Here is a 16,249-nt window from a genome sequence, read left to right as displayed (position 1 = left end):
GCTAATTTGTTGCTCTTATTTCAGATTGGCAAGTTTGAAGGCATCCCCTATGTAACTTCGCCGGATCATAAGGAGACTGTACAATTCAACCCTGGTCAACCGCGTGAAAAATGGATAAGAAAGAGAACTTCGGTGAAATTAAAGAATGTCGCCGCCAATCACCGGGCTAACGATGTGATAGTGTTGGAAGGACGCGAACAACGAATCAATGCCCGTTTCATGTATGGACCCTTGGACATGATCACATTGCATGGCGAGAAAGTTGATATTCACATCATGAAAGATCCACCCGCTGGCGAGTGGAGTTACCTCAGTACTGAAGTTACCGATAAAACTGGTCGCATTTCATACACAATTCCAGATGAGGTTACCTTGGGCTATGGTATCTATCCCATCAAAATGGTGGTTCGTGGAGATCACACATCCGTCGATTGTTATTTGGCCGTGGTACCACCACTTACTGAATGTGTTGTCTTTAGTATAGATGGTTCATTTACGGCATCTATGTCAGTCACCGGCCGAGATCCCAAAGTAAGAGCTGGCGCTGTGGACGTATGTCGTCATTGGCAAGAACTCGGCTATCTACTAATCTATATGACAGGTCGGCCGGATATGCAACAACAGCGTGTCGTCTCGTGGCTGAGCCAACACAACTTCCCCCATGGTTTGATATCATTTGCCGATGGTCTGACAACAGATCCGTTGGGACACAAAACGTCCTATTTAAATAATTTGGTACAAAATCATGGAATCTCAATTATGGCAGCTTATGGTAGTAGTAAAGACATTAGTGTTTACTCCAATGTCGGTTTGAGAATGGATCAAATATTTATTGTTGGCAAGGTTAGTACAAGTCTTGTATAGAGGAGATCGAGAACTAATCAAAGAACAAAAACATATAAAAATTTGGAAAACATTGCTATTGTCGTACGAAATGCTATTGTCTCTCCATTAATCAAATTTTCCTGTTTTTTTTTGTAGGTAAGCAAAAAATTGCAAACAAACGCCACAGTTCTTAATGATGGCTATGCGGCACATTTGGCTTCTCTACAAGTTGTCGGTGGTTCTCGACCTGCTAAGGGTAATGCCCGCATGGTAATTCCTCGAGGATGTTTCAATTTACCTGGTCAAACTACAAATCCCAGACGTAGAAGGTAAGTTGCGGAAAATATAAAACTTGTATTGCGTAATCACAATTGGTTCCAATGGATGTTGTATATGTATGTATGTCTAATGTGTGTACGTATCTATGTTATAACCTAAATAGACCACAAATCCATAGCAAAATTTCCAGAATATAGGGTATCCGTTCATACTTTAGGACGATTCTAGTAATTAGGATTAGTTGCCAATGGGCGTTTAGGAATACGAAATATAGATAATCAAATATATTACGATTATAAATATATTATTCCTAGAGTGGGTAAAATAAATTACACCCAGAAAAAAGTGAACATTTCACATTTCATTTTTATCAAATTGAAGAATGTTTAATAAAAATAATAATTTTTGCTTTTCTGTTGTTTAAGAAAATTTTATATTTTGAAAGAAAACATTGGAGTTAAATATTGATATTGGAGTTAAATTTGGCGCTATATGAAGTTCAAGACAGACACAATTTATTAAAGAAAAAATACACATTCCAGAAACTTATAAACACAATTTAAGTAAACTTCACCCATTTTAGGAAAACTTGAACTATTTTCAAATTTAGTAAAATTACGAATATAACTTTTTTCTCTCATGTCAATAAATTAATCAATAACACATTAAAATGTGGAAAATCTTCTCGTATTTGACAAAATTTAACTAAAATCAACTAATTTTTATTAACTAAAAGTGAAATCGACTATAAAAATTTTGTTCACTTTTTTCTGAGGTTAGGTTCTTTAGATGCATTTCCCTCTCGAATAATCACCTTATATGTAGCCCCCTCATAAGCCACCTTGACAATTCAAAAGGTTTTATCATAAATAGCATTGAGTATTAGCCTTCATATTGTCAGTCAAAATATATTCCAATTGTACCACAATTTCCTTTTTTAATTATTTAGTAAAATTATAAATTAGGAATATTTCAAAAAACATATATTTGGGAGAAGACATGCTCAAATCCTGCATAAAAAGTGCCTACTCGTATACTTTGGTACAAAACATTATCTGAAATGTGTTACATACACAGACAAAAATGTTTTCCTGATTCAATCACGAAATTAATTGATCCAATCAATGTTTTAATTTAAATGTCTTCAATCACGAAAATGATAGTATCACAGTAATCACAGTTTTAATTGGACATAAAAAAATACTTCAAAAACTAATTAATTACATTGGTAAATTATTTGTGATTGATTGAATTATGAACTTAATTGATGTTGATTGCAAAACTCAAGGCATTGTTTTATTAAAAACGCAACTATTTGCAAGGTATTGTTTTATTAAAAACGTAACTATTTGCAATCACTTTCTTAACTGACTTAGTGTTTTTCATTTGATTATTTTTTAATCATATTATTTTTTTATTTTCCATTTATTTAAGCAATCCAAAGCCTTTTAAAGGCCGATTTAGCGAATAACAATATACTACACTAATAAATTTTTAATTAAAAATCGAAAGTCTTCCGAGTTTGATTATAAAGTTAATTCTATAAATTAATTTTTTATTTAAAAATGTTCAATCATTGACTTAATGATTTCAGTTTGATTAAAACGCAAATTGTATCAATTAATTTTTAATTGAAAAAGTTTTCAGCTTCAACAAACTTCTTATTAGGAAGTATTTTGGTGTTTTTTTTCGGTGTACATTTAAATTAAATAATGCTAAAATAAAGATTAACATAAACAGATTAAAGAAAATTAAAAACTCAATTAAATTTAATTTGATTTAATTGAATTGAATTTAAAGGGTGATACGGTCAAAATTTGGTCAATATAAACTTGACGTATTTCTTTCAATTTTGCATTTAAAAAACCTGAACACCCCTCATTTTGAAGGTGTGTGTGTGTAGAATGCTGCTCCTATTTTGATTTTGGAATTCACTCTCCAGTTGTCAAAATGCCGTTCAAGCAAGAAGAGCAGCGTATCAAAATTTTGCTCGCGCATCGCGAAAATCCGAGCTACTCGCACGCAAAGCTGGCAAAATCGCTAAAAGTTGCCAAATCAACCGTTACAAATGTAATTAAAGTGTTTGGGGAACGTTTGTCGACAGCCAGGAAGTCTGGATCGGGGGAAAATCGAAAACCGGAAGCCGCTGAGACGACAAAGAGAGTTGCCGGTAGTTTCAAGCGAAACCCTAACCTCTCTCTCCGAGATGCCGCAAATAAGCTGGGTGTATCGTCTACAACCGTGCATCGAGCCAAAAAACGAGCCGGACTATCGACTTACAAGAAGGTAGTGACTCCAAATCGCGATGATAAACAAAATACGACGGCCAAAGCCCAATTCCGGAGGCTGTACACGACGATGCTGACGAAGTTTGACTGCGTGGTAATGGACGACGAAACCTACGGTAAAGCCGACTACAAGCAGCTTCCGGGACAGGAGTTTTATACGGCAAAAGGAAGGGGAAAGGTAGCAGATATTTTCAAGCACATAAAACTGTCAACGTTCGCAAAGAAATATCTGGTTTGGCAAGCCATCTGTACCTGTGGCTTGAAAAGCAGCATTTTCATAGCTTCCGGGACTGTAAACCAAGAAATTTACGTGAAAGAGTGTTTGAATAGACGTCAGCTGCCTTTCCTGAAGAATCACGGTTGTTCCGTACTGTTTTGGCCGGATTTGGCATCTTGCCATTACGGTAAAAAGGCCATGGAGTGGTACGCCGCCAACAACGTGCAGGTGGTTCCCAAGGACAAGAACCCTACCAACACGCCAGAGCTCCGCCCAATTGAGAAGAAAGAAGACCAAAAAAACTGCTAAGGACGAGCAGCAGTTCAAGGCAAACTGGCTTTCTGCGGCGAAGAAGGTGGACAAGGTGGCTGTACAAAATCTTATGGCAGGTGTCAAGCGTGAGGCCCGGCAATTCGGATTTGGAAAAGCGAAAGCCTAACTGAATATTTTTCCTGAATTTTATACTAATTGAACTTGAAAACGAAATTTAATTTGATTTTTTAAATAAACGATTTCACCGATTTACACGCGTTTTCCCTTGACCAAATGTTGACCGTATCACCCTTTAAATACTTTAAATTAACATTTTAATCAAGACAAAGGGTCGTCATTATTTGAAAATCCCGAACGAAATTAATTAAATTTATTGGGACAAGTTCAACGTCTTTAATCTAAATAGCAAGTTTCACTGCACTCTCTTGATTGCAATAATTTCCATTAAAATGTAATCGATCTAAACAAAAGTGTCATAAATAAATTCGCTTTATTTCTATGCAATAATTTCTATCCAAAAATGTTTGACGAACCTAATGTTACTTTTGCACGGGGAACATGTCCCATGTTTGTAGCGGAAATTGTATACTACGACAAGCATGTTTATATATGGACAGAAAACAATATTTTTGTAACAAAATATTTCTTGTTTAGAGTGATCATATTCCTTCTCTGCGTGCATATTAAATTTTCATGCTACCATTGCACAGATAGCATAAAGGAATTCCTTAATTACTATGGATTTCTGATAACCCCCAGCACCATTCTTATGTATCCCTTCTTCCACAATCCATACCTGGATAAATACCTCTTGGAATGTCTGTATATATGTATGTATGTCAATTGTATATATGGGGTTAGTCTTATGATGCCTTGCCTTTGTTGTTGGTAATTTTCGAAAGTTTTTTGTTTTGAATTTGTTTTTGAGTTCGACTTTATGTTTTTGCTTTGTCTTGTTTTTGGATATTAAAATTAAAAAGAAATTGTATTATTTTCAAAATTTTATTTTATTAATTCATTCTTTTTCGGACGTAGCAATACATTCGATCCAAATAATATACCCAACAATATGCAAGACTATGATGATGACTAGGGGGCATGGAGAACAATGTGTGTTTATATGGGAGAGCAAAACTAAATCGATTGTGACCGACAAGGATTGTTTGTTGAGTTTGAGAATCTAACCAATTTTTTTTTTAATTTTATTAATAATTTTAATATTAATTTGTTGAACTAATCCAAAACTATATATATACATATATGATGAATGTTATATCTAATAATAATGAATTTATCATCTAAATCACTAGCTACCCAACCGTATTAAATTTTGCAACTAACCAATGAATGAAATGTTTAAAATATGTCTTTTCTGTTTGTTTTTCTTATAATCGTTTTATTTTATTGGGGTTTAAAAAATGTTTCATTGTTTTTGTTTTTCTTTTCTTTATTTTCATTTTCTGCGTCTTTCTTGGTTTCTCTCATACGTGCAACTGTTAACTATCACATTCCTCTCCCGCCCACATACCAAACGGTCCATATATGACGGCCCCAAACCCCAAACTAATATCACCCCTCCTCCTATCATCCTGCAAACCACAATAAATACCCCATCACCTATCCCCTTTAAACACAAACAAAATTGATTATGTTCTAAATTAGGCTGCATGAGCAACAGGACGCTTAAATCTGCAAACTGAAGTGCCGTCATAGAAACACAAGGACACAGATGATATTGTTCTCGTTATCGGACAAATCCCCTCTCTGTCTCTTTTTTTTTTGTGTCTCAAAACGAACACAGTTAACGAACAATCACAGCAAACGAACAAAACAAAAATACAGATGAACAATTAGTATTTAATGAATGTTGTGTTTAAAAAAACAAACAGTAGTTGAGAAATCCTTGCATTTCACCCAAAACCAAACAAACCAACCTGTTGATATTCAAAGAATTTATAATTAATTTGTTACGAACTTGTATCTATAACCCCCTCCTCAATACTTAAATACCCACCAACCTATTCAAAATGTCATCATCAAATGGACCATCTACAACATTAACTACAATCGGCAATACAAATTGCTCTCAATCATCAGTAATGAGACGACCGGTCTGTCTTCGCCAATACGCAGTGGCTATCTGAAACGCAAAACCTATTTTGGTCATCAACACTAATCCTCACAGTAGAAGTAGTGAAAGCAGCGGCAGCAGCATATCTTCAACTGTGACTGTGGCAGGAGTAATTAGTGGTATAGTGGGCTGACTATACACCTGCTCGTCCAATTAGTCAGTCTTGAGAACATGACACTCGGTGGCATATTGTGGATCCCACCACCATCTCCCATCAATATCTTAGAGACAAAATTTAGATGTTACCCACCCACTACATATACAATTACTCAACTCCTACTCCAATGCATCTAACAAAGCTTTCCAAAATCTGTAGCTGATTTCATTTGTCAATTGGACAAAGTGAAGCGATTAACCAAACCACCGCCAATCAACCAACACTACACCACACCACCACAAGCATAGCCTAATCTGAGATTTGCGCCAACTTGCATAATACCATAGCTGAGGACTTAGAGAGTGTGTCAGTGCGTTCAAACTATTAATTCTATTATCAAACAATCAATCATTACTCAAAACCTAGAATATTAACTAAAACTAAGAAAAGACGTCTAATATAAGTCACGCAGTAAGTAGCCAATTGACTGAATGTATCTCTGTATATGTATCATTATACAAATCTCTATCTTAATTTCCTATCTATCTATATCTTCTTGCTTACAAATATACTGCTAGTCAAGAAGTGCTCAATTGTTTTGCAGGATCTAATCGTCTACATACAGTGAAGGACATTGTAATCGAATTTCGAGTAAAAACAGAGAATCAAAATAAGATGGCTTGTATTCCCAACATGTGGTGCAAATTTAGATCACTTCCAAAGAATTTTACATTAATTTGTTATAGAACGGAAGCACTCCATTTTGGTATCCTTGTCTCTGCTTCAGATGCTATGCTTTGGACGCTAATTTGAATGGTGACATCAATGTTGTTTCCATAAAAAGAAAACTTAAAAGAAATTGGTTCGCTCCGATCGTGAGTTCAACCTGAGTACATTGGATCCATAACTGATTTTTTTTTATTGATTTTTACAACATTTCAATGCCAAAAGTTTAAAAAAGCTTAAAATAGTGAAATAATGTTTCCAAAAGAAAAGACATAAGAAAAAGAATAAAAGAATAACAAGAATCAATGCTGGCTAAATAATGTCATGCTTTGGAGCTAGTAATAATAGTAGAGTTATGCACACCCAGAGAAGGAATATTGTTGGAAGCGGGTGAACCTGAAACAAACCTTGTAATCGCTTTAAGTGAAACACGCGCTCAGTTTGATGTACAAAAGGAGAGAGAAAAACAAAGTTTTTATTCAAAGTATAATGTTGCCATATAGATACGAAATATTTACATATGTAATAAATGATGTTGCTAATTTGGCGTGTAAATAAATTTTTCAATTCCAACATCCTCACTAAAAATTTATTTACTATTTCAAATTCAATAAATTAGTAAATTGATTAAATTTTACATGAACAAGAGGCTTTGTGAAAACATCTGCCACATTATTTTCGGAGCATACATAACTTAAAGAAATTTTGTTCAAATCTACATTATCTCTTATGAAGTGGTACCTCACATCTATGTGTTTGGTTCTTGGATGAAACGATCCGTTCATAGCGAGATGAATTGCGCTTTGATTATCGCAAAATAGACGAATTGGCTCAAGCTGACGCTGCATTAACTCTTCTTCCAAACATTTCTGCCATAGAACTTCTTGAATCGCCATTCCCATTGACATATACTCGGCCTCACAAGTCGAAAGTGCAGTTGTTTGTTGTTTTTTAGAGCCCCATGCTATCGGTCCGCCTTTCTTCATCAAAACGTAACCACTTACTGATTTCCTTCCTTGTAGGTCCGCCGCATAATCTGCATCACAAAAACATGTAGTTTCAAAACTCGATTTCTTTTTAAATGTCAATTTGCAATTCATGGTACCCTTCAAGTACCGTAAAATCCGCTTTGCTGCTATCCAATGTTGTGTTTCGTAGCTGTTGTTAAAACGACTTAGCAGATTTACAGCAAAACTTATATCAGGCCTGGAAACCTGAGCTGCAAATAGCAAACTACCGATTAAATTTTGATATGGATACTTTTCTTCTTTCGAATGCGCTGTTTGTTCACTTTTCTGGAATTTTACGTTTGCATCCATTGGAGTAGAAACTGGATTGCAAGAAACCATATCAAATCGCTCCAACAATTTTTTAATATATGTCATTTGATCGATTGTTACATATTGACCAGGGACATAATCAATATTCACGCCTAGAAATGATTTCGCTGGTCCAAGGTCCTTCATTTTAAAATCATTCATCAATTGTTGAATCAAAGTATTTTTAATCTCTTCAGATTTCCATAAAACAATCATGTCATCTACATAAACTGCTAAAATGACCATATTTTCTGTATTTTCATTGATAACGTAAACACATTGATCTGTTTTAAGTTGACGCATTCCTAAAGCCCTCAACTTTCCACTTAGCTTTTTATTCCACATTCTGGATGCCTGTTTTAAACCATACAATGGTTTATTCAACTTTAAAACTTGGTTGTTATTAATTTGTATTCCATCAGGGGGTTCAATGAAAATGTCGTCTTCTAAATTTCCTTGGAGGAAAGCGGTACAAACATCTAAGTGATTGATTTTGAAATCTAATTCCAGGGCAAGCGTTAATAAGAAACGAAGTGTGTTGTATCTCATCACTGGAGCGTATGTCTCCTGATAATCTATGCCGCTACGCTGGGCACAACCCCTTGCCACTAATCTGGCCTTATATTTGACATTGCCCGTTTCATCAATTTTCTTTTTAAAAACCCATCTTGTTGACAACTTTTTAAATTCACTTTTGTCTTCAACTATATTCCAAGTATTGTTTTCTAATAATGACTTGTACTCACTGTTTATCGCCTCCAACCAATGTTTGTTTTCATTACAGTTTACAGCTTCATAGTAATCCATTGGATCCTCCACACTTCCATATGTTAAAAACGTCACATAGTCATCCATACGCGTTGGTTTTCTTATTCTTGTGGAACGACGCGGAGTGTCACATACTTCATCTTGTTGTTGAGGAATGATACTATTTTCTGTGACTGTGTTTTCAACTGAATTAATATTTTCATCAGAATTTTCAACTGGATTAGAATTTTCTTTCACATATATCCTCACTAAATTCTGATCCTGTTCTCTTAAAATACTTTTGTTATCATATTCGGGTTTTGAAAAATACATTTTATCCTCAATAAAAGTTACATTACGGCTTATGTGCATTTTGTTCGTTTCAGGTTCATACAATCTGTACGCTTTTGAACTTTTACTGTATCCAACGAATACACATTTCTTTGATCGTGGATCCCATTTTCGCCTTAACTCTTTTGGTGTCATCACCATCGCTACACAGCCAAACACACGCAAATAATTTAAGTTTTGTGGTTTTCCACTCCACACTTCTTCGGGTGACTTTCCGTTTAAATTCTTTTTCGGGGTCAAATTTAACAAATAAGCTGCGGTGTTAGTCGCTTCTGCCCAAAATTCTTTACCCATATTTGCATCATACAACATAGTTCGAGCTTTTTCCACAAGGCTTCTATTCATACGCTCTGCTTTGCCGTTTTGTTGCGGGCTATACGGTGCTGACGTTTGATGCAAAATCCCACTGTCGTTACAAATCTGTTTTAGTTGTTTGTTTATGTATTCTAAGCCATTATCTGATCTAAGGATTTTAATGCGTTTGCCCGTTTGATTTTCCACTAGATTTTTAAAATCTTGAAATATTTTTGGCACCTCAGATTTACGTTTCATCATATAAACAAATACTTTATTTGAAAAATCATCAAAAAACAGTACGTAGTATTCTGCGCCACCAATAGACTGCTGCTCCATTTTTCCACAAACATCTGTATGAATAATTTGCAAAATATCATCTGTTTTTGTTGATGACGACTTGTATGGTGGACGGATTTGTTTTCCTAATAAGCACGATTCACAAATTGCTGGCTTAGAAACTTCCAAAGACTCAGCATCCAAATTTTCATCGGCATTTTTTTTAATTACACTCATGTCACCAGGGTGACCCATACGCTTATGAAGAATTTCTTTACTAACTGCTGCAAAATTTCTTGTGTGTACATTAATTTGATACAATTTTCCTTTTTTGTGAGCTTCTAAATACAATTCTCCATTTTTTGCAATTTGACATTTATCACCATTAAACATAACTTCCAAACCGTTTTCTGTAAGCTGACTCACTGATATCAAATTCGCCGAAAGTTCTGGTACCAACAATGCATTTTGTATTGTTATGGACTCCAAATTATTTTTTACTTTATGTTGGATTCTTACATTACCAATACCAAGAACTTTTACTTTGTGGTCGTTAGCTACGGTGACAGTATCATCAACGTCAAATTTTTTTAAACTCACAAATACATCCTCAGAATTCACCATGTGTGTTGTAGCGCCAGAATCGATTAACCATGCGTCGTCGGCTCTGCTGAAGTTTTCTGCAAACTTCGCTGCTAATGTTTTTTCATTATTGCCGCCATTTTTCTTTTTCTTTGGCGCTTTACAAAATTTTGCAATGTGTCCCTCTTTTTTGCAATTGAAGCAAATGGTTATCTTATTCCCATCCGGAAATTTTTTACCTTTTTTATTTGCATAAAAAACTGATTCGGCCGTAACACTGAAATTATTGTACGCATCAAAATCTTGCAATAATTTTGTTTTTATTGTGTCTGCTGTAACCTTGGTGTTACTACTTTCAATTGCCATTATCATTGGACCAAAATGTTCAGGTAAACCGCTTAACAAAAGGCTTCCAACCCACTCTTCATTTACTTTAAATCCAATTTGGTTGAGTTTCTGGGCGGTGTCTATAATTGTGTTGACATACTCACTAATGTCTTTACAATTAACCAATTGTGTTGTTGTAAGCTTCCTTAATAGTCCACACCGGCGCGTTAATCCGGAGTCATCAAAGGTTGTTTTGAGCTTATCCCAAATGTCTTTTGCCGTTGAGACATCTTGGATATGTACATATAAACTTGGTGATATGTACAAAACCAACCTGGACATGGCCTTCTCCTTGACAGCTGCATCTTGCTCCGTACCAGTAACAGCTTGCCAAAAACCTTGCAGCTTCATCGCGTGCTCCACAGCAAACTTCCACTGATGGTAGTTTTCCCTACCACTCAGCTTTTCAATTTCGATTACCTTCTCCATTATGCGATTCCTGGGCCCATAACCTGTTGGAAGCGGGTGAACCTGAAACAAACCTTGTAATCGCTTTAAGTGAAACACGCGCTCAGTTTGATGTACAAAAGGAGAGAGAAAAACAAAGTTTTTATTCAAACTATAATGTTGCCATATAGATACGAAATATTTACATATGTAATAAATGATGTTGCTAATTTGGCGTGTAAATAAATTTTTCAATTCCAACAAATATGATCACCTCAAACATGTTTTAAGAGCAAAATGTTATTTTTGGATGGCGACCATGTAACATGGTTTTCGCAACCATGTTATTTTCTCGGAAATCATGTATCTGATTTCGGCAGGTTATATTTGACGAGAAAATAACATTTTAGTGACAAACATGTTACATGGTCACCATACAAAAATAACATTTTGCTCTTGAAACATGTTTGAGGTGATCATATTCATTCTCTGCGTGCATGAATTGTGCAAAAAGTCCACAGCAACCTTATCATCCATCGGAGGGTTAAAAGACTACAAAATTGTTTCAAATTTAATATAATAAAGTACAATGTCACTTTAAAATTTCATAAAATATTCTTTGCAATAGTTAATCAAATATTTTGAAAAAAAGTGCAATTTTGAAAATTGTCCATTGAAAGTATCACGATCATAAATCAGGAAACCTGAGTTTCAAAACGATAAAATTACACCATGAGTTGTCAAAACAATAACCAGCATTCATGACCTGAAAACGTAATGGTTACGAATTTATAATCAGGCATGGACTATTTAACTTTTAATGGCAAACAAAAGGTTTGGGGACCCAGCTTCGAATCCCGTATCAGACAATTGTTTTATTATTGTAATTTTTTATATAAAATTTTATTAATTTTTTAGATCCTTAAAAAATGTGGAAAAATATTTTGTATACATTTTTTTTAAATTAATTGGAAGTACAAAAAATTGATGCAGGATCCCGGCGTTCTCTTAAAAAGAAATGTTTGTGGAACAACTACCAATTTTTGGGTGCGTATGTCTAGTGCTCCAACTGTCAAGCATCGGAGACATAAATAGTATTATACTACAATTCAGGAAGAATTTACAATAATTGAGTAAATATAACCATAGCGAATAGGCAGTAGGCGAAACATTTTTTCCGTGTAGACAAATATAACAAAAATTTCTTCCTTATTGTTTCCAAGATGATTTTTCAATATTTAATATTGGTGCTGAATAAAAACTTGAATATCTTGTTATTTGTTAAGATATTTGAAGATGAAAAAATGTCAGGCCAGACAACAACAATGCCTAGCGGGGAATTAAAAAAAAAATTGATAAGCGATGGCAACACTATACCATTTTCCGCCAGGAACTTAGAATAGATTTTAATTTGGCGGCACTACGTTATTCCGTAACGGATTTTGGGCTTCCCATAAGAGATACACGTCAACAAGTGGTTGCCTACCGCCTATCGCTATGGTTATACAGTGAATCCTCTGAAAGGTGGAAACCCACGGTCGCCTAAATTTTGTCCACATGTGTTAATATAGCAAACGTTCCCAGACAACTCTCCACGTTTCGGTTTTCAGAGTGTCCAAGTTTGAGAGGTTTCACTGTATTTACACACTAAAGCAAATTAATATGAACAATTCAAAATGTATATCTTTATAAAATTAGTATTAAAAAGTATTCATACTGATTCTCTTCGGAAACTCTTCGATGTCCTTCACTGTGAATACGATGTAAAACCTTACAGAAAATTGACTCTTATATATTTTTCAACTATGGTTTATTGCTCCTTACAGGTACCTGGCTAGAAAGACTGTATCCTCCTGTTGTTTGATGGTATTACAAACTACATAAAATTTCCAAAAATATATAGAAGTGAAGGAACCAGTTAAACCTATTAATGCAAATGTAATTACAAACGCAATGAAATTGATGAAATAAATCTTGTTGGTGTTCAGTGAAGAAAATATTAGGAGCGATGCCAACAAAGGCGACCCTTCAAATCCTTGTAGTAGAAATCAATCATTACATATGCTTTACATTTTTCTATTCAGAGGATTGGTGCAAACAGATTCAACCATACGTTTTGGAGCATATGGAACACAGCATAATAACCATAAGTAAATCATGTACTATATATACACTGGTGTAAACTCACTTTAGTCTCTGGCTCTATAAATTTATTATAGAGATGTATTTGTTTTTGTTTTTCTACTTGTTTAAATATAAATATTTACCTACAATTGTATTATAAAATCTAGGCATAGTTACATGTTAGTTATTAATACTATAGGAGTCACAAAATTGCCAATAAATTGGAACAATTTTCTAGCATTTTTTTTTTAATATGGCTGTAGGTACTGAATTTGTTCACAACTATATTCTGTATTGAAAATAATTTTTATTACTTTGCATTTAGAATGTAAACATTTTAGATATTCAATAGAAATACGTTTTATATGCAGAAGTTTAATTAAAAAGCATCCGCTTGAAAACCAATTTTCAATCAGTTGTAGCTGTTTTCAGCAGAAAAGGAAGATGATGAGCGAACTTAACAATGCATCTCTTGCAGCAGATAGAGCAATCGATCTGAACGAAGACGTAAAAGGTGAATTATATTCAATCACTTACTCAGATACCAAAATTTTGATCAAGAAAATTTAAACGACATAGTTTATAATGCTCGAAATTTGCTATTCACGAAACAACTTTTCTTTTTCAAAAAAGTACTTCTTATTTTGTTCAACTATGAAAATATTGGTCGACAAATACAGATGCTATATTTATAGCTGTTTTCTAAACTATCAGATAACATTTGTAGAATTTGATTCAATCTTAGCCTACACTAAGATAGACGTTGTATAGATTAATGTAATTTCATAAAATGGTTTAGAAGTTAAATTCATTGGTTAGCTATTAAAAAAAATATGTGCTAGAATCTTATAACCCAAGTTGATCCTTTTGGAAATGTGTATCAGTTTTTTTTTTGTTTCTTACACTCTAAAAAAAATGTTTATTAAAAACAACATAACTGTGCTAAAATAGGCTTTTGCGTTTGCTGATAGAGGCAAAGCAGGGCATGTAGTTGTTTCAACAAACATATCTGCTGAAATAGCAAACAAATACTGCTGATTTAGCTAACGTGTTTGCTAACAATTTTTGACAAACATGACTGCTGAGAAAGAAAACTGTAGTAGTTGAAATAGCTGCTATAACAACTACAAAAATTTGTATCCATATTTTGGAATATATTAATTTAAAAAAAATATTTTAACTAAAATCTAAATTACGATATATTTACTATATGGCGAACTGTTTGCAAATGTTTTTGCATAATCAAAAACTACCAATTGTTTTTTTGCTGAAATAGCCAGCATTTAATGCTATTTTTTAGGCTCGAGTACACTAAAACATGTTTTAGCTTGGCTGAAACAAACAAAAAGAATTAAATATGGCCTATAATAAGCCTATAAAAATAATGTATAAATAATGTGTCTTGTATTTGCCCACAAATCTGAATACTTATTAAATTAAGTCAATAACAAACAAAATGTTTGCTTACAAACATATAACAGCAAACATCGAATGCTGTTTTAGCAGACTTTTTTCTATGGAAGGATGAAACAAAAATAAATTTACAAGATTTTTTTATCATTAGTGTTATAATACCCTTTATTAAAAAAAAAACTGTCAGCAGACTTTTTTCTATGGGTGAAACGAACGATGAAACAAAAATAAATTTACTAGATTTTTTTTTCATTAGTGTTATAATACCCTTGATCTTAAAAAAAAAAACTGTCAGTTCTCCTTTACAAATACGACCATTAATACCGAATTTCTGATCGAAAAATGCTACTTGTTTGTAACGTATATTATTTGTATATAAAATCTGTAGAGAAATACATGTGACAAACGATTACAAAAAAATGGAATTTAAAATAAAAAAGAGAAGTATTTATCGAAACTGGGAAAGAAGACGCAAAATGAGGAAGTTTCGAACATACATCGAAACAGCTAATGAGAAAAAAGACACCTAAGGGTAAAACTTTGTCAAAAATGTTTGAAGAATGCACATGCTTTAAGGATCAACATGGGAAATAATCCCAACTGTAGCTTAATATAATTATTTTTATTTTAGGGAGTAGGTGTATAAAATAATGAATAATTTAGTAAATTTTAATGGAAATTCTTCTATCTAATGGAACACAATTCGAGTATTATGGTGTTTGCGTATGCTTTCATTATGAACAAACATAGCCACAACCATAGATTCACATATTTTCCTACATACTTACCATTATTATTGTTAAAAACGAAACAAAAAAAAAAACAAACTACGTACATAGTATTGACCCACCATTACCTGAATATAATATGGTAAAAATAGTACAATTCACAAAAAAACTTACTGAAACTTAACAAACCAAAAAAGTCTATTTTAACCAGAAAAAAAACATATTTTTGGAATCCCTCATCAAAAAAGAAAACAATTGAGAAAAACACTTTTTGAAAACAAGAAAAAAATCTTAATAAAAAAACAATGTAATTTTGATGTGATTTTTTTGAAGCAAAAAAAATAAAAATGAAAAGCGACAAATATTTCTAAAATATGTGTATTTACATAAAACTAGCAAAAGAATAAAAAGTAACAAAACAATGCAAAATATCCATAAATGATTGCAGACATATATTTTCATGATATGATATTACAAATAAAACCTAAACAAATGAACAAAACGTATTTATTAAACTGTATGATGTATTTATTTAATTAATCCCAAATGAGAGAAAAAAATATTTAAATATTTTTAAGCTTATATTTATTGACATTGTTGGCAAAAAAAAGATATTTTAAAAATCCCTAAGACGAAACTCCTATAATTCTTTCAAAAAAAAAACGCTATAAAATAATGATAAACCGAATACAATATTGATGCAAAATAAACATTTCAATCAGAGATCAGTTTGAAAAACTACTCTAATAATTTTGTCTTAAGGTAAACAACCGATCATGAATCAATTTTAAACCAAAATAAA

General features: G+C 33.2%; 1 protein-coding gene across 7 annotated transcripts in view; it reads left to right on the top strand.

Moving 5' to 3' along the window:
* The window catches only part of rdgB (retinal degeneration B), a 56,340-nt gene extending 40,545 nt beyond the window's left edge, over window positions 1-15,795 (top strand). For 4 of the 7 annotated variants that reach the window (XR_012720052.1, XR_012720049.1, XR_012720050.1 and 1 more), the window contains 4 exons: window positions 25-843; window positions 982-1,154; window positions 5,980-6,581; window positions 13,009-15,795. Coding sequence is in view for 2 of the 7 variants with exons in the window: in XM_075298312.1 (XP_075154427.1) it covers window positions 25-843; window positions 982-1,154; window positions 4,918-4,975 (1,050 nt within the window). In the remaining 5 variants the exon portion in view is untranslated. Of the gene's footprint in view, window positions 1-24; window positions 844-981; window positions 1,159-4,917; window positions 5,247-5,544; window positions 6,582-13,008 lie in introns of those variants that run through there. The other 3 variants (XR_012720053.1, XM_075298312.1, XM_075298313.1) reach the window with 3 other exon arrangements.
* The last annotated feature ends 454 nt before the right edge of the window (window positions 15,796-16,249 follow it).

Source organism: Haematobia irritans, chromosome 3 (assembly GCF_050003625.1).
Source record: "Haematobia irritans isolate KBUSLIRL chromosome 3, ASM5000362v1, whole genome shotgun sequence".
Lineage (NCBI taxonomy): Eukaryota > Metazoa > Arthropoda > Insecta > Diptera > Muscidae > Haematobia > Haematobia irritans.
Note: the sequence above shows the minus strand (reverse complement) of the source record. Positions and strands in the feature narration are given on the sequence as shown.